The sequence below is a fragment of the Pistacia vera genome, unplaced genomic scaffold, assembly GCF_008641045.1.
Source record: "Pistacia vera cultivar Batoury unplaced genomic scaffold, PisVer_v2 Contig723, whole genome shotgun sequence".
Classification (NCBI taxonomy): Eukaryota; Viridiplantae; Streptophyta; class Magnoliopsida; order Sapindales; family Anacardiaceae; genus Pistacia; species Pistacia vera.
In genome coordinates, this window is record NW_022196583.1 from 367718 (window position 1) to 386846 (window position 19129).

Sequence of the window (19129 nt, forward strand, 5' to 3'; positions counted from 1 at the left end):
GATGACCCAGAAGACACAAAATCTGAATCTGAAGGTACAACATACTTTTGCTTTGCCGACTTGATTTTGTCTTGCTCTTTTCTCTCACAACTAGAGTATCATCAAGAAAATCACAATCTTCATCTTCATCATCATCACATATTTCTTTCCTCCTCAACACACGAGTTCTTTTTCCTTTCTTTCCTAAAGGCTTTGCTGAGTCTGTACGTTTTCTCTTTTTTCGACCTCTAACAGAAGCCAACTTAATTGCCATTTACAGTGACAGCCTGAAAATCAATTTAGAATAATGGAAGAATTGCATCTACAGGCAGTGATGGAGTTGTACTATGTGACTGAACATAATTAACACATTGAAACTTAAACCCATGTGTTGACTTGTACCCATCTTTAGAAAATTAATTTCCTAATACATAACCCTTTTTTCTTAGACTTTTCTACCCAACTTCTTATTCTTCCTACTGTTGTTTTTCTTATTCGTGACCACCAATTCCTCTTCATCATCCAAACAATCATCTTCATCAAGGGTAAACTCCTCATCCTCCTCTTCCTCCTCCTCTCCTTCATAATCCTCATCTTCTTCATCTCCATACAAAACCCTTTTCCTCTTTCGTGATGTTTTAGCCCCATTTCCTAAATTACTCTTTCCCGCTTTTGATCCAATAACCTTCCTCACCTCCTTCTCTTCTTCGACTTCCTCTTCCTCCTCCTCCTCTTCCACAAAACCATCGAAACTCTCTTCTAACGCACATCCAGTTGACCGATAAGAGATTGAGAGGTGGGAGAGAATGTTATGTTGAAGACTGAGAGGCAAGAGAGATCAGAGGCAAGATAGAGTTGAGTTGCTGAGTTAGGGTAGGGGGTTAGGGATTTGCAAAAACGAGTGAACCCGCGGGTGCCTGCGGGTTCACCCATATAACCCGTTAGTTATACGGGTCCAAAAAAAACGGGTTCAATATATTGGATCCATACCCTATATTTTTTACTCGAGTATGGATCGACCTGCGGGTCTGAACCCATTTTGCCAGGTCTACTACTCACACACTAACACAAACACAAGCAAATTAATCACCAACATACGAGATTCAAAGACAGTTAAAAAGGGAAGAGAAGAAATGTGTAACTTGAGGCTTGAAGAGTTGAAGTCTTGGACCTCGGAGAAGAGAAGAAGAGATCAAGACTCAAGAGTCAAGAGGTGAAGAAAAGAGAGTTAAAGAGATGAAGAACTGTTGAAGATTTTAAGAATTGTGGAAGAGAAGTAGAGAACCGAGGAAGAGTCGAAGAGGAGAAGGAGAAAAGAAAATCTTTAATTTTTTAGTCAAGTCCCACCCAAAACGACGTCGTTTTGGCTTTTTACTTTAATCTTTTTTGCTTGCAATAATTCGGCAATAATACACCTATAATTCTCGAAGTATACGGATTAGGCATATAATACATGTATTATACGACAACCCTAATAAAATACATAAATTCGAGTTTTATACGCGAATTTACTAACATGGAATGTATATGGTTGAATTATTTGGTTGACTTTTTACTTATGTTGGAAGTCTTTCTATCTAATAGGTTGATCAAATCAGGAAAAAGAGGAACATGGAAACATGATAATCTAATTCGTTTAATTAAGGATCGGGATTAAAATATTGATTGTTAGGAATGTGACCAATTAGCCAGAAGAAGAGATGAATAGAATAATTCCATAAATTAAAAGAATCAATGATTAAATTAAGTTTTTGTATCAAATGGATTAAATTTTATTGCCTAGAAATAGTTTTATTTTTTTATGACGGGGTATTCAGGCCTACTTATGCGCACCTCAACTAATCCATTGGAATTGTCGGTTGGATAAGAGCTCCCGTGGTCACCCATATTAGCAATTGTGGGGATTCGAACTCGGGAAACCATATTAGAGTTTTTTTTTTTTTTTTTTTTTTTTTGCTCTTTTACTATCAAAGAGACTCGAAATTTAGAGATCATGTTAGATATTCATCTTGCTATTTTACTATTAAGAGGACTCGAACTTAGGAGACTATATTATATTCTCATTTGCTCTTTTATCATCAGGATATCCCTTGATAGTTTTTGCCTAGAAATAGTTCCATATCTATCCATAATAATTGGCTCATACTCATGTAGTAGCATTGTATTCTTTTTGGAAGAGTTTTGAGATATATTTTTAACGACTAGGAAATTAGGAATAAACTTTCTCAGGCATTTGAGTAATCAAGTTGAGAGGGATGTGACAGCTTGGTTGGGAATAAACTTGAATAAGTAATCTTGTAGGATTGATCATGTTCCATGGATTCAGAATGTATAAATCTAGAGTTTTCGTGTGTGATTATTTTCTTCAGTTTTTACTAGGGGTGAGCGGTTCCGGGTACCCTACATTTTTCAGGGGAACCGGAATCGGAACCGCACAATACAGTTCTTCAATTCAAGGAACCGAAACCTAAAATGCAGGTTCCGGTTCCTTTCCAGGGTACCCTGTAAAAAATCAATTACCCCCCTATTAGTTTAAAAAATAACAAAAACACCTTGTAAGTTTACAAATACACCCCTAACAAATTTTCATTATTCATTCATTTGTGTCCAATGTAACTCATAACCTGTAATCTCTAAGCAACACTTGAATTCAATCAATTCATCACAATTCACATAAAATTCGTCAATCAAAACCCAAACACAAACAATTATTCATCACAATTCACATAAAATAATTATTAATATTTATTAATTTATTAATTTTATAATTGGTCAATGGGGTATTTATAAACCAAATATAATTTAGTAAATTTAATATTAGAAATTTTAATGTTATATTAAATAAGTGATCATCTACAATGTAATTGAAATGTTATATTTGTTAAGTGATCATACTACAATGTAAATTGTAATGTATAATTAATTAATAATATACTTTAATTATAATGTATATTTATAATTATTAATTGTTAATCATTTAATTAAGTATTGTATATTGTTTTAATAGAATGTTATATTAATTAATATCTACCATAAATTTATAATATAATGTTATAATTAATAAAATATAATAATTTGATTAGTATTGTGTAAATTAGTAAATTACTAATGTTTATATATAATGTCATAATCAATTAAGAATCATTTAATTATGAATGTTTATATATATATTATCATACTATATAGATAAGTAATGTTTAAATGATTAAGTATCATACTATAAATCTATATTAATATATAATTAATTAAATTTCAAATCATTCGATTAATATACTAATGTTTATAATGGAAGTTATATTGATTAAGTAATCATATTATAAATATATAGGTAATGTTATAATTAATTAAATTTTTAATCGTTTTAATTATTAAGTAATATTAGTAAATTAGTAATTACTAATGTTTATAATGTAATGTTATAAATTCATAACTAATTATGTAATTATGTAATCATAACTATGAATGCTATAATTAAGTAAGTGTATAAGAATATATAATAATAATAATATTATAATTTATTTGAGTAATTATTTAACTATATGTAAGCTTAATTAATGTTTATAATAAAATGTTTATAGTAATGTTATAATTAATTAAATTTCTTCATTTAATTAAGTATTGTGCTAATGTTTATTGTAAATTAGTAATTGCTAATATTTAAAACATAATATCATAACTCATAATCAATTAAGTAATCATTTAATTATGTATTGTTATATTATTATATGATCATACTATAATATATAATGTAATGTTATAATGAATAGTAATCATACTTAAATCTATAATTTAATATTATAATTAATTAAATTTCAAATCATTTGATTAATACACTTGTTTATAATGGAATGTTATAGTGATTAAGTAATCATTTATAAATATTAAGGTAATATATATTAATTAATTTTTATCGTTTGATTAGTAATGTAATATATAGAATTACTAATTTTTAATGTAATGTTATAAATTCATAACTAATTATATATTATGTAATCATTTAACTATGTAATGCTATAATTAAGTAAGTGATCATAATATATAAGTAACATAAAATATTATAATTTTTTGAGTATTATTTAATTATAGTAATGTTTAATTAATGTTTATAATGAAATGTTTATAAGGTAATGTTATAATTAATTAAATTTCTTATCATTTAATTAAATTTGTGCTAATGTTATGTAGTAAATTAATAATATTATGTTTAACATAATATCATAACTCATAATTAGTAAGTAATTATTAATTATGTAATGTTATTTAATTATATGATCATACTATAATAGTATAAGGTAATATTATATGAATTAAGTAATCATACTATAAATCTATAATTTAATATTATATTATAAATTTCAAATATTTGATTAATATACTAATGTTTATATAGAATATTATAATTGATTAAGTAATTATATTATAAATATATAAGGTAATATTATAATTAATTAATTTATCGTTAATTAAGTAATGTAATAATATAGTAAATTAGTAATTACTAATGTTTTATAATGTAATGTTAAATTCATAACTAATTATGTAATTATGTAATCATTTAACTATGTAATGCTATAATTAAGTAAGTGATCATAATATATAATGTAAATAATAATTTAATAATTTAATTGAGTAATTATTTAACTATAATGTAATATTTAATTAATGTTTATAAGAAATGTTTATAATGTAATGTTATAATTAATTAAATTTCTTCATTTAATTAAGTATTGTGCTAATGTTTATGTAGTAAATTAGTAGTAATTACTAATGTTTAAAACTAATATCATACTCTAATCAATTAGTAATCATTTAATTATGTAATGTATATTAATTTATGATCATACTAAATAGTATAATGTAATGTTATATGAATTAAGTAATCATATTATAAATCTTATTTTAATATTATAATTATTAAATTTTAAATCATTTGATTAATATACTAGTGTTTAAATGGAATGTTATAATGATTAAGAAACATATTATAATATATAAGGTAATGTTATAATTAATTAAATTTTTATCGTTTAATTAAGTAATGTAATAATATAGTAAATTAGTAAATTACTAATGTTTTAATGTAATGTTATAAATTCATAACTAATTATGTAATTATGTATCATTTAACTATGTAATGCTATAATTAATAAGTGATCATAATATAATGTAATATATAATATTATAATTTATTTGAGTAATTATTTAACTATAATGTAATGCTTAATTAATGTTTATAAAATGTTTATAAGGTAATGTTAAATTAATTAAATTTCTTATCATTTAATTAAGTATTGTGCTAAGTTTATGTAGTAAATTAGTAATTACTATATTTAAATATAATGACATAACATAAGTAATTATTAATTATGTAATGTTATAATTAATTATATAATCATACATAATGTAATGTTATAGTGAATTAACTATTAGTAATCATACTATAAATTTTAATGTAATATTATAATTAATTAATTTTTTAATCATTTAATTAAGTTTGTACTAATGTTTATAATAAAATGTTATAATTGATTAAGTAATTATAATAATCTAACGTAATGCTATAATTAATAATTTTTAATTATAAGTCAATTAATTAACTATTTAATTATGTTTAACTTATAAGTCAATTAATTAAGTAGTAATCAATTAATGTAATGCTATAATAATTAACTATAATCATTAAGTAATGTTATAAAATTATAATTAATTAGTAATCATTTAACTTAATGTATAATAATTTAATTATGATATTTAACTATAATTAAATTTATTAATATTTATCAATTTATCATATATAATTAATTGTTACTAATTTATTATAGATATACTTAGAATGATAATTGAAGTAAATAACTAAAATATTATTACTCAATCAAATATACTATTTTTTCAAAAATAATTCTTTTAATACATTAAAATGTAAAACACTTTTAATGGATCATAATTCCAATATTCACTATTTATCAAAACTTAATATTATGTATTATAATATATTAAGCTTTTAATATGGTGTAATTTATATGTAATAAGTATAATTGTATTCATAATTATTTAATTAGGTTATTCTAAAAATTTAACTTTTCTATTTTAAATTTTTTTATATGTAAAATAATAGAAACTCCCCCATTATTACTTTCACAAAATATCATTATAGTCCAGGTTCCAAAATAGGTTCTAAACAGGTTCCAAAATGGTTCCAAACAGGTTCCAAACAGTTTCAAAGCAGGTTCCAAATAGGTTCCAAAACAGGTTCCAAACAGGTTCTAAAACAGGTTTCAAACAGGTTCCAAAACAGGTTCCAAACCGGGTACCCCCTACAGGTTCCAAACAGGGTACCCTTTTTACAGGTTCCGATTCCGGTTCCGGTTCCTCCACATGCAAGAACCGGAACCGAAACGGTACAGTAGCGGTTCCAAAAAGTTGGAACCGGAATCTACCCGCACAGAGCAGGTTCTGGGTAGGTTCCGGTTCTGGTTCCAGTTCTTACCCCCGGTTCTGGTTCTACCCGCTACCCCTGCTCACCCCTAGTTTTTACCGTTATTTATCGCATCTCACCCATCCCTCGGGTTTTAACCTAACCGTATAGTAGTGTTAGAATTATTTAAGAGACTTTAGAGTTTTGCTTGTAATGTCCTTGTTTATGTTCGTTGAATTATTTGTATGTACTATCGCCTATTTTATTATATAACACTTCGGCATTTGTCCGTTGAATGTAGTGGCAGCTCACAAACCTGTTATCTTGTGCAGCAATGGAAGCCTTTGGGAGAAATCAACGTTATAGTTATTGAAAGACGGAATGTCAAGGCCTCGCTTTGAATCATCTAACTTTACACGTGGAGTGTGGACTGGTAAAATATTTTTCTCCTTTCGTCTCTCTGAATGTTTCTGTTTCCCTGAAGGCCGCCCAACTTAACTCATCAATTAATGGACTGTTTACGGCGGTGGGTAAGAGAATTGAGGGACAGGCCGCCGGCCAGAAATTCTGTACTCGTAAGAACTTGCATAATTTTCAAACTAAATATTTATGTTGTATTTGGGAGCTTCAGTGAAATTGTATTTGGGTTATAACGCAATTGTTGGGCCTTAAGGATAAGTTGTGGGCTGGGGTTGCTCTTCTTCTTCCATGGATTGGTACTGTACCTGAAAAATGAAACAAACACACAACCAAGGGGCGTCAGGTAATATAACTAACAAGGAAAAGAGAGTTCCATTTTCAAATAAAAAGAAGGGTGTTTACTGATAAAGATGGGGCTCCACATGGTAAATATAACTAAAGGAAAAGGGAGTTTCAATAAATATTCTATGCCTTGCCAAAATTATATAATATATTATCGTCGAGAATTGTGTTTTCTTTCTATCATGCGCATGTGATTATATGTTATTCTTTTCCTCCTTTAGGGCAAGACCACCTTACCATATATAAATACTCCAATATATCCTACCCCCCTTTGGCTACTTATAAATTAAAGCATGAATTTGGAAGCATTCAAGAATGAGTGTGTGAACGAGACCCCACATATGCCATTAGAATACAAATATATCTAAAATCTGGTTTGAATTAAATAGTTGTGGAAGGTACCAACTTTCAAAAGGATTGAAATGCCAGCGCACAGAGGCTATATATATATATATATATATATATATGATCAGAGTCAGTTTCACGGGTTTCATCAGAAAGTCAAGAGATAAGGACAGCCATTGAATGTTTGAAAGCTAGTAATTGAGATTGATGCATTAGGTAAACTGAGCTTTTTAATTAAGGCTAATAAAAAATTGCAATGAAAGATTCTTCAGCAATCAAGCTCGTTTGAATATTAAAATCTTTGCATTTTAATTGATTGATAATTATTTTTTTAATTCATTGTCAATTGTTTATTAATACTGTTTCTTGATCTAATTTATATCTAGCTTTTCTTCTTATCCTCTACAAGAAAGCTCATTTGTTCAAACCAAGTATTGATGCTTGATTTTGACACTAACTATTGACACATGCAAAGTGCTAAGTAGTCTTAAAAATTACACGTGAACTGGAAATAAAATAAATAGAAGGGAGACGATTTTTAAAGTGATTCGGATGCTCAAAGCAAATCCTACGTCCATTATCTTTTTATAAATGAAAGATTACAATTAGGTCACAAATAGCGATCAGAGAAATAGAAATACAGAGAGGGAGAGTGAGTGTTTGTGTTATCAAAGTCAAGATCCTGAAAAATGAGAGGGGAACTCTCAATTTATAGTAAGAGGTTTCTGGGTAATGATTGCGGGTCTACCAGCGAGCAGGTGCCGTACAGTTCCTACCCTACTTCCCATTGGCCAGTTGCACAGAAGATATCCCTACATCGCGCAGAGCTTGGATAGGTGGGTGACTCTTAGCCTTACTCCTTATGTTCTTGGACGACATGACAACATATAGACGACACAATGCCTTCTTGAACTTTGATTGGTCCTCTTTGACGTAAGTCTGCGTCAGTCCTAATTTTTTAGGCATAACAGAAGCCCTCCAGTTCTTAAGGTTTAAGGCTTAAACTTTAAGAACTTCATGATTATGCCATTATTTGACTCATCCCAAGGATCGCTTACTCGAGTTGCAAGTGGAGAACGGCTAAAATAGCACGAAATTCACGATTTTACTTGACCAGCGAGTGGAGGTTGCGATGTGAGCTTGGCGAACTTCACAAGCGACCTAAGATGATTGTCCCCTAAAGGTTCAGCGACCTGGGGTCGGATCCTGCTCAGTGCTATATGCAAAATATCAAAAACCCCCTATTCTTTAATATTATATCAATTTAGTCCCGATTCCTAGTTCCGGTTTCGGTTCCTTGGATTTGGAATCGGAACCGAAATTGCACACTATTGGTTCAAATTTTTTGGAACTCGAACCTATCTTGTTACGACAGGTTCCAGATAGGAACCGGAACCAACACCCGAGTACCTATCGGTTCCGGTTCTACCCTAAAATTTTGCTCGCACCTAACCAACATCATTGGTAATTTTGAAAATGAATATAGAATATTAAAGTAAAATAAGAATAATATAATCCATCCTTTAGCGCAACTAAGAATATTCTCTCCGACATTTTTTTCTATTTAACTAATTATTGTCATAATCGCTATATTTTAAAACACAATCTATACGATAAAATTTATTAAATTAATATATATTAATAATATTTTACAATTCGGATCCAATGATGTATATGCATGATTTTGACTAAAAAATTATTTATATACGATAGTTCTTTAGTCAGGGCATCATATCCTAATACAATTTTATTAGGATCATGCACAGATACGTTGGATTTGGATTGTAAAACATCGTTTTAGCCAAATGTGATAAATCCAATGGTAGATAATTATGATCTTGACAAAAGTTATATCACGAAGTCTTGACTAGAAAATTACTCAATATATATGCAGGTTAGATGTCTTAAAGTTTTAACATATGGTTTAAAGGTAAGTGGTCACTAACTTTTCTTATTTTATGTTGTGAGGGTATCATCTACCGCCTGCATGTTAAAATTTCTAGATGTTTACACTGGAGATTAATTATATAGATAGTAATATGTGGTCCTAAAGTGTTTTATCCAGAATTTCTCTATAAAACCTGATCAGCAGTTTATACTTTTCTTATAAAACCTCTTCAACTGTTCATACTTTTCTCACATAAGGAACTTTAATTTCCCGAACATGTCAACAGGTGAAGATGCTCCAGTTACAGTAGCTGCACAAGGAGGAGATAAATACAGGTCCTTCCTGAACGATGAAGGTGGAGAGAAAATTCAATGGAGACATGGCGGCCCTCCTACTTATGATAGCGTAAATCAGCTCTTTGAAGAAGGCCGAACTAAGGTGCATAACACCTTCATCCTCCCCCCATAGATCTGTCTTTCTTCTTACATATTATATATTAATCTTGGAGATGACTAATCTCTGTGTAAGATTTTAACATTTTCGTGTTATTTATGCAGGAGTGGCCGAAAGGTTCCTTGGAAGAAACAGTGCAAAATGCTATCAAGTCATGGGAGATGGAGCTCTCACACAAGACTCGCTTAAAAGATTTCAAAACCATTAATCCTGAGAAGTTTAAGCTCGTTGTTAATGGTACTACATATATATCATCTTCTGTTATTGCTCTATTATGATTTATGAAGTAATTAAATATCATGTGAATAAATTTAACTTTCTAGCAAAAGCACTTCATGTAGTTATAAAGAAATTGATATTAAAATATCATTTTTGTTGATTTTAGGTTAGTTTTTTTTCTTAATCTTTTCCTTTATTGATGATAAATGTTGAAACCAGATGTTTCTCTCCAACCTTACAGATATTATTAATTATTGGTGCAATATTATGATATCTTTGACTAATATAAATTTATTTATTTTCACTTTACCTAAACAATACAATACACCTGTCATGTTAAGCAAATAGTTTAATTGGATTGTTGGTCCTACTAAAGTATCATGTTATGCCCCATTTTTTTTATTTATCATTATCGAATTGAATTGAATTAATTCATTCACTTTTCTGAGATTTAATTTGAAACTTAACATGTGTTCATAATTATTGAACACAAATCAAACATTGTGTTTCATATCAAATCACATGTAAATAAATTTTACACGTGACAGGAAGAGAAGGATTATCTGCAGAAGAGACACTAAAAGTTGGAAGCTACAACGCTTTGTTGAAGAATTCATTGCCAGAGGAGTTCAAATACTACAAGGCAGAAGAAGAGAGCTTTGAATCATCTCATGAAGTATTTCGATCGGCTTTACCTCGAGGGTTTGCATGGGAAATTCTAAGTGTTTATTCTCGGCCTCCTGTGATTGCTTTCAAGTTCAGGCATTGGGGTTTCTTTGAAGGACCTTTCAGAGGACATGCTCCCACTGGAGAAAAGGTTGAATTTATTGGGTTGGGAACTATTAAGGTATGTTCTCTAAATTCAGTTATTTATTAAGTAAATAGATGTATTCATTTAAATAGCATATAACAACAAAATATGGTGGTAATTTTATAGATCGACAGAATATTAATGAAATAAAATAGACAATAGTGATATCATCCATCAGGATTCATTTTCCTTGGAGTTCAATATTTTTGCAGACGTCTAGGTGAGCTGCATACTTTTATTGTCAATTGAAGAATGGCCCATCATTAATTAAATACATGACTGTATTTGAAGTTGAAGTGGGGTTTGGTAATGAGAAATAAACTTGACAGGTTGATGAATCACTAAGGGTAGAGGATGTTGAAATCTACTATGACCCAGCAGAGTTATTTGGAGGATTATTAAAAGGGTCACCAATCTCTGAAACTGTGTCGAAGAAAGAAGATAAGAGTGCTGAAAGGTCAACACCGATCCAAGGCTGTCCTTTCTCCCACAAAGTATAAATGCATAACATGTGGATGGCTCATGGCGGTGCCCTTTTCCCAATCGATTTTTATTTTTAAGTTTATCTTATCATCAACAATGTTTTTTTTCTGTTTCCGTTGTTTCTTTCTTTATCAATATTTAATAATCTGAAGACTTTTTTATTCAGTATCGCCACTGCAAGAAGAAATATCTATTAGATGAAGACATCTCCCAAATCATATACTTAAAGTTTTCATGCCAAATTTTGCAACTTCTCATATGATAATAGTAATATCATGTGGGCAGATTTTGTCGAGTAAGAGGTTTGCCTACTTGTTGTTGAACTCTTAAATAAAATTCACTAGCGTTTAGAAGAGATTCGCTAATGTTGAAGGCTGTTAATAGGTTTTGTTGGCGTGACCCCTCCGATACTTAAGTTAGATACCAAGACCAAAACAGTTGAAAAAATAAGGTTACTTCATGTTACACTATTCTAAATCATTATTATCTTATCCTATTTATGTGTTTATTTACTTATTAGTATCATTATTATGAAAATTAATCCAAATTAAATAACATTTTTTTTGGTCTAAAAATGAAAAGAGGGAGGACTTATTTTCAGATTATTCAACTCAAAACATTTTTCTATCTAACATTATTCAACTCAAAACATTTTTTTTTTCTTTCTCTCCTCGTTTTCTTCTCCTTCCAATTTGAAAATTAATCCAACTAAGACCACAACTGCTTACCAGTAACCACTGTAGCCACTAGCCAACATGGCCGGACCGACGCATGACTGGCAAGATCTAGCTAGTTAAGCGTCGATCTAGCCGTTAACGAAGACCAAAGATTTGTCATAAATCAGGCCAAAAAATGGTAATATCAACACACGATCAGTCAAATCTATCCGATCGTGCATCGTTTCGGCGATTGTTGGCTATCGTTCGGAGGTGGTGGTCGAACGTTGGCTATCCTCTTGGGTGGTTGGGGTGTGCTTCGCTTTACAGGGGTTAAAAAATAATAAATATTTTTAGAAATTGTGCCAAACAATTATTCTGTCTTAAATTTTTTTTTTAAAAATATGCTAAACAATTATTCCAGCATTTTATCCAACTCTAATATAATTTTTAGATATTTTATTAAACACATTTTCAGAATTTGGTCTTATTCGATTTAATCAAACTCAATTCAATTTAAAACACTTTTTCATAATAACATTTTTTAAATAATCTATCAAACAGCCCCTTAGGATTTTATGCAAACAATATGATTTTGAGGGATTTAAACAGCCTTTGCAGTTTGCCCCCAAAATTGTAGGAAGTTTTTTATTTTTGCTGAAATGTCTAGAAGTGGTAAAGTTAATATCGTAAAATATAAGTAGTGGAAAGTTAACTGGGAAGGGAAGACAAATACGTGATGGGTAGTTGGAGATTTTACCTCCTTGTCTGCCACGTGTCATACCATTTGTCCACTCATATTAACATATATATGAGTCTCCTTTTCTTTGGACAGACTTTCGGGTTTGGGCCGCAGGTGGCCAAAATCTCCAATCCGACTCATTTTCAAAACTTAATTTATTTTAGATGAGAAATGATTTTTAGCCTCCACTTAATTAACTAGTATCCCTCACTTTTAAAAGTATTATTATGTTTTGACAAGTTTGACCTTAAATAAAATCACTATAAATGTAATTATAATTTCTAATTACACTCCTAATCTTTTTAACCTTTGATTTTACATAAACCCTAACACTAAATTCTCATAACCTCAACCCTGAATTTTCATAATGGTTGAAAACCTTTTTTTTATTTCAACATTTACTTTTTTGATGAGAATATAATACTAAAACCATGGAAAAAGTAATCACACCATGTGATATATCAGATTTTGATAAAAAAAAGTTTCAAATATGAAATTACAAAATTGGGGAAAGGTGTAAACAAAAAACCTAATTAAGTTTAAAATTAGGAAAAATAAACCTAATTACGCTTAGAGTGCTATTTTTTTGGGTATTAAATAGGATTAAGGAGATTTTTTTTAATTATAAAAGAGGTGTATTTAGCAACGGAGGATACTGCCCAATTAGACAGGGACTAAAAATCACCTCCCACTCTAGACCTTTATTAATATATTTTAGGCGCATTTATCATGGACTCCCTCATCGGACTTCATCAAATTGGACTAGGCTAAAAATTTCCCATCAATCTATATCATGCAACTTCTTTTATATTTATTTTCATATAATTTTTAATTTATATACCTTTTTTAAATTCCTAAAAAAATCCATAATTCCTATTATCTCTGAAATTCATTATCAACCTCATATTAGGACTAGTTTGAGTTTGTTGCAACTTAAAACTTAATAATTTTTTGACTCTACTTTAAAAATAATTTGGAGTGTGTTGGGTAAATTAAAATTTTAAGGCTGCTTTGATTTTTAAAAACTATAAATATGTGCTTGGTAAGTTTAATTTTCAAATTTTTGTTATATGTGTAATGGCAAAAGAGGGCATATTTTATTTCTTAAAATATTTTTATAATTATAATTTTTTTTGATACATATTTAATAACTATTAAATGTGTATTAAAATAATTTATACTAAATAAACTCTTATTTAACTAATAATTTATCAGAATATCCCAATCCAAGTTTACATCTCACTTTGTGATAGTCTCTCTGCTCTTCACATGACTACCAATCCGGTCTTGCATGGGAGGACGAAGCACGTTGAAGTAGAATATCATTTTGTAAGGGAAAAGGTTGCCTTGAAGTCTCTTCTTTCTTGTCACTCTATATGTCCCTACGAACGAGCAGGTCATTAACATCTTCACTAAACCACTTTCATGACCCATGTTTTTGTCTCTTCGTAGCAAACTTGGTTTGATCGCCTCAAGTTTGAAGGAGAATGTTGACAGACCAATCCAAACTGAAGATATGCATTCAACATAATTGCATTTCCTCCAATATGTTGGATAGCTATATAGAATTTTTGCATATAAATTTTGATAATTGAAGTTGAATCTATACAATAGTTTCGATAAAGATCATTGATACCAAGATCTCAAGTACCTGACTAAGATGGTGCACTTTGTATTACATGAGGTAGATCATAATTAATGTCTTTAATAGAAGGATTCTTGGAGGTTATCTTATGGAGGCATCTTCCAATTCCACTGCCAACATCAACTGTGATGAAGCTCCATCGTAACCTCTGTATATCTATAGAACTCCCCTCATGATATTGAAAACATCGCTGAAAACGGATGGTTGCTTTTGTACCGATACATCGAGATTCCATGAACCGTCTTGAACAAATCACCACCATCAAGAATGGCAATCTTCATACGTAACCTTAATTAAAAAAAAAAAAAAAAAACAATCTTCATATGATTAAATCAACTTAACATAGAAGTAAATAGCTGATTATTTATTAAAGATAAATAAATAAATATGATGGATCATCATTTAACGTAATAACAGTGGAGAGCCATATGGGTTATGCTATGCAAAAGATCTTTGATGTATACGAAAGTCTTGATGATTAAATATATATATTGGTTTCTGATAATATAAAGTCTGAATTATTGGGCAAGTTAAGTGTTTTAGTTGTTTAGCCAGATCTGAGTTTATACTTTTAAGATATGAATATGAGTTTAATTTATTTGATTTAATTTTACCCCTATTTCCACAAGGCTTGATGCTATGACCCATCTATCCAACTATTACGTTAATTGCTCAGCTTTTCATGCCAGCATTCTTAAATACGAAATACAAATAAACGAAAAGTTTAGATTTAGCATTCGAATTTAAATTCTTGTTTGAATTAACTATTATATACCATTTTTTTCTTTTTTTTAGAAAAATTTAAAAAATCCATCCTCAAGTTCCCTCCAATAGTTTTCGAAATGCATCAAAATGCCCCAAAATTAGTAAACACCCTTGAAACTCACAAACCAAACTAGTCCCCAAAAACACCAGAAATTACAATCTACACCCCCTGTTGTCTATTTTGGCAGCTTAATTTAATGGAATAAGGTCAAAATTGTCACTATATATGAAATATATACATTAAAATTAATAAATTTAAAAGCTAAACTATTTTTTTAATAAAAAATAAAATGTTAAAAGTAAAAAAAAAAATATATTCAAAAACACCATATTTGAACCCAAATACGACGACTTCGATCTATTGGGACAATCTAGGACCAATAGATGGCGCAGATCGCGGCCGATCTTGTGAGATTGCATAGCAATCTCAATTTTCTTGCCACAATATGGTTGAGATTGTGGTTTTCGGCCATTTTACCAGCCAACAATAATGGAGAGAATTTATATTTTTTTCATAAATTCTTTTGTGTTATTTTTATATTTTATGTCAAAGTTTGAGATTGAAGGTGGCAAAAGAGGGAGAAAACTGCCGAAGAATGCCTACAAAGGAAGCTTGATAGAAAGGGTAGAAATGAAGATTAAAGAATATCAAGCAAAGGGAGAATTATATTTTTGTATTGTATATTGTAATGTGTACATCAGCCAATTTATACAGTGGCCTTGAATACAATAAAGGAAAGGGAATATACTGTAAAGGAAATGCAATAAACTCTTAATTACAAAATATTATAATAATCAATCAAATAATTGTAAATCAATAACTGCTTGATTCCAACATAAATATCTTCAGCATTCCATATTTCATCACTCTCCCTCAAGTTGGTGGTTTGTCGAAAACCCCAAGCTTGTGTAATAAATGAGAATGCTGACGACTACATAAAGGCTTCGTGAATATGTCTGCTGGTTGTTCCGATGTTCGTATGTGCCTAGTCCTGATAATCCCTTCCTGAATTTTCTCCCTGACGAAATGACATTCAATTTCTATATGTTTGATTCTTTCATGGAAAACTAGATTTGTCGCGATATCATTAGCAGCTTTGTTATCGTAGTATAGAGTGACTGATTTTCCTGTTTTTATTCCCAAATCTTTGACTAATCCAAGAATCCAGACAATCTCACAAGTTGTTTTTGCCATTGCCCTATATTCTGCTTCAATTGAAGAAAGTGATATTGTTGGTTGCCTTTTTTTTTTTTTTTTTTTTTCCCATGATATAAGAGATCCTCCAATTTTAATGCAAAATCTTGCAAGAGACTTTCTAGTCATAGGACAGGTACCCCGATCCGAATCGTAGTATGATGTGATGTCGAAATTCCCATCTCGAGGTAAGAGAAGTCTTAATCCGGACATCCTTTTAAATACTTAAGTACCTTGATTGCTGCGTCCATATGAGATTGTTTGGGTTGATGCATGAACTGACTTAGTATATGGACTATATAACTTATGTCAGGCCTTGTCATGGTGAGATAGATAAGTCTTCCTACGAGTCTTTGGTAAGAAGATGGGTCTTGTAACAGAGGATCATTTTCTGAAGAGGCTGTCTCATGATCATATTGCTGTGATGTGAGTTTGATGTTTTGTTCCACATGAATGATGCTGGGTTTGCATGCTGATAAACCAGAATCGGACACAAGTTCTAAAACATATTTCTGTTGACTTAGAGAAATACTTGCCGGGGATCGTGCAATCTCAATGCCCAAGAAATAATTTAGTTCTCCTAGATCTTTTATACGGAAATGTTTGTTGAGATGCTCTTTTAGGGTGCGAATGCCACTCTCATCGTTCCCATTGATTAAAATATCATCAACATAAATAATAAGAGCAATGACAATGGTGGCTTTGTGCCATGTGAAGAGAGAGTAGTCATGCTTGGATTGAGTGAATCCTATGTTGGTTAAAGCCTCTATGAATTTTGTGTTCTATTGACGGGATGCTTGTTTCAAACCATATAAGGACTTGCGTAGACGACATACCATATTCTCCCCCTGTCTACGAAGTCCAAGAGGAAGGTCCATATAAATTTCTTCATGAAGATCTCCATGAAGAAAGGCATTATGGACATCTATTTGATGAAGGGACCAGTTACGTATGGCAGCAATGGACAAGAAAGTCCGAACAGTGACATGCTTGGCCACTGGAGAAAAGGTGTCTTGGTAATCAAAACCTGCTCTCTGGGTGAAACCTTTAGCAACGAGATGAGGCTTGTAACGCTCAATGGATCCATCAGCATGGTGCTTGATCTTGTAAACCCATTTGCAACCAATGGGTTTCCTGTGAGAAGGACGAGGAACAAGATCGCAGGTATGATTCTGAGAGAGAGCACTGAGTTCATCGGCCATGGCCTGTCGCCAATGTGAATGGGAAACAGCTTCAGAGTAACAAGAAGGTTCTAGGTGGGCAGAAATCTGACTGATACAAATCCTGTGGACAGGGGACGGTAAATCATAAGTAACATAGTTGGAAGTAGGATAAGTAGTACCTGTGGGAGTATGGATGGTAGGACAGACATAATTTTCTGTCCAAACAGGCGGGCGAGTGACCCTTGTGGAACGTCTATGAGGAGGAACAAGAACAATAAAAGTATTATCCAGTGGAGGTGGGTTAGGAAGCTGGTTCTTTGGAGATGAATCAGGAGAAAGACTAGGAAGCTACTTCTCTGCGGAAACTGGTTCAGAGGTTGACTTGGAGGGTCCCATGTCTTGGATGGGATGCATGGTATAATAGGGGCTGGATAGGTCTGCTGCTGAAGGTTTGGCCAAAAAAGTTGGTGACTGCAGGGAGTCATTAAAGGGGGACCTGTCTAAAAAAGGAAAAGAATCTTCATGAAAAACTACATCCCTAGAAACCAGGAATTTGCCTAAGGGGATATCATATTGTTAGTGTATATTAGTGTATGCCCTAGAAACCATTCGTGTTGTCGGTTTCAGAGCATTTTGTCTTGTATCTATATATATCATAAATAATAGAAGAAAGAGTTCTTTAATTCATATATGTAAATTGCTTCCTTTATTCAATCATGCATTTAAAATAAAGCATGTATATGAATTGTCCAGACGGATTTCAATTTATAGGTAAATGAAATATTGAAAAAGGTTCCCTACGGAAGCAATATAAATTTGGGCAACTATATTGTACAGTAGGCATACCGGATGCTTCCGAAAGATATCCATGAGTTGATTTAAGTACGGATGACGATGTAGTCATGTCACTGGGGCATTGGTATGGATTAATTGTTGGTGAACGTTTTTCGAATGTGACCGAATAACGACAAATCACTTGGAAAAGCATGTAGTCAATGATTATGTTTGGTTATCAGTGCACGATGTAGTCCTTTGACCTGAGACATGTAGTCAGATCCGATATGGATGCGTATGGTTATACGGTGTATAAGTACGAGACTAATCAGTTTCGTACAATAAAACCTATTTGGTCATGCGTTGTTCATATGCGGAAACGAACGATGGTCAAGAGGGGATCCATTGACTCGGAAATATAGGATCGGGAGTACTACGCTGACTCCATCCGGATTCGAGTTCCAGAGAACATCGATAAATGTCAGAAAACTGAATCTCTGGCCAGAGTCTATTATTAGTCATACAAAAGTAAGTTTGTGATGACAAGTTCCAGACATATGATCGACAATTCGGTAGAAGATCGAGTTTAGGATTTTGACGTTCATGAATCCATACCCGATTAGGATATCTCAATGGAAGGACTTTACCTGCATGGTACGTATGATCTGAAATGGGTTTGATGAAGTATTTCTTCATCGTGGTTTAGGGACTATGGCACATTGCTAGATGTTTACCATAGTCGTTGGGCCTCCGGACAGGTTTTCGGATTCATCAGAACTGGCCACGACTAATCACGGTGACCTACATGGTCACACCAATAGCCTTGGGAAGTTA

General features: G+C 31.3%; 2 protein-coding genes across 2 annotated transcripts; one reads left to right on the forward strand and one right to left on the reverse strand.

The window, feature by feature from the left end:
- Positions 1-424: 424 nt before the first annotated feature.
- On the reverse strand, positions 425-912 carry LOC116114816 (nucleophosmin-like). Its single transcript, XM_031400963.1, has 2 exons — positions 887-912; positions 425-800 (listed from the first exon to the last, which is right to left on the reverse strand). The coding sequence occupies exons 1-2, from the start codon at positions 910-912 to the stop codon at positions 425-427; spliced, it is 402 nt and encodes a 133-aa protein (XP_031256823.1).
- An 8722-nt stretch (positions 913-9634) lies between these two features.
- LOC116114843 (pathogen-related protein-like) lies at positions 9635-11372 on the forward strand. The gene is made up of 4 exons (XM_031400984.1): positions 9635-9827; positions 9947-10079; positions 10610-10908; positions 11202-11372. Exons 1-4 carry the CDS (start codon positions 9666-9668, stop codon positions 11370-11372), a joined length of 765 nt encoding a protein of 254 aa, XP_031256844.1. The 5' UTR covers positions 9635-9665.
- The last annotated feature ends 7757 nt before the right edge of the window (positions 11373-19129 follow it).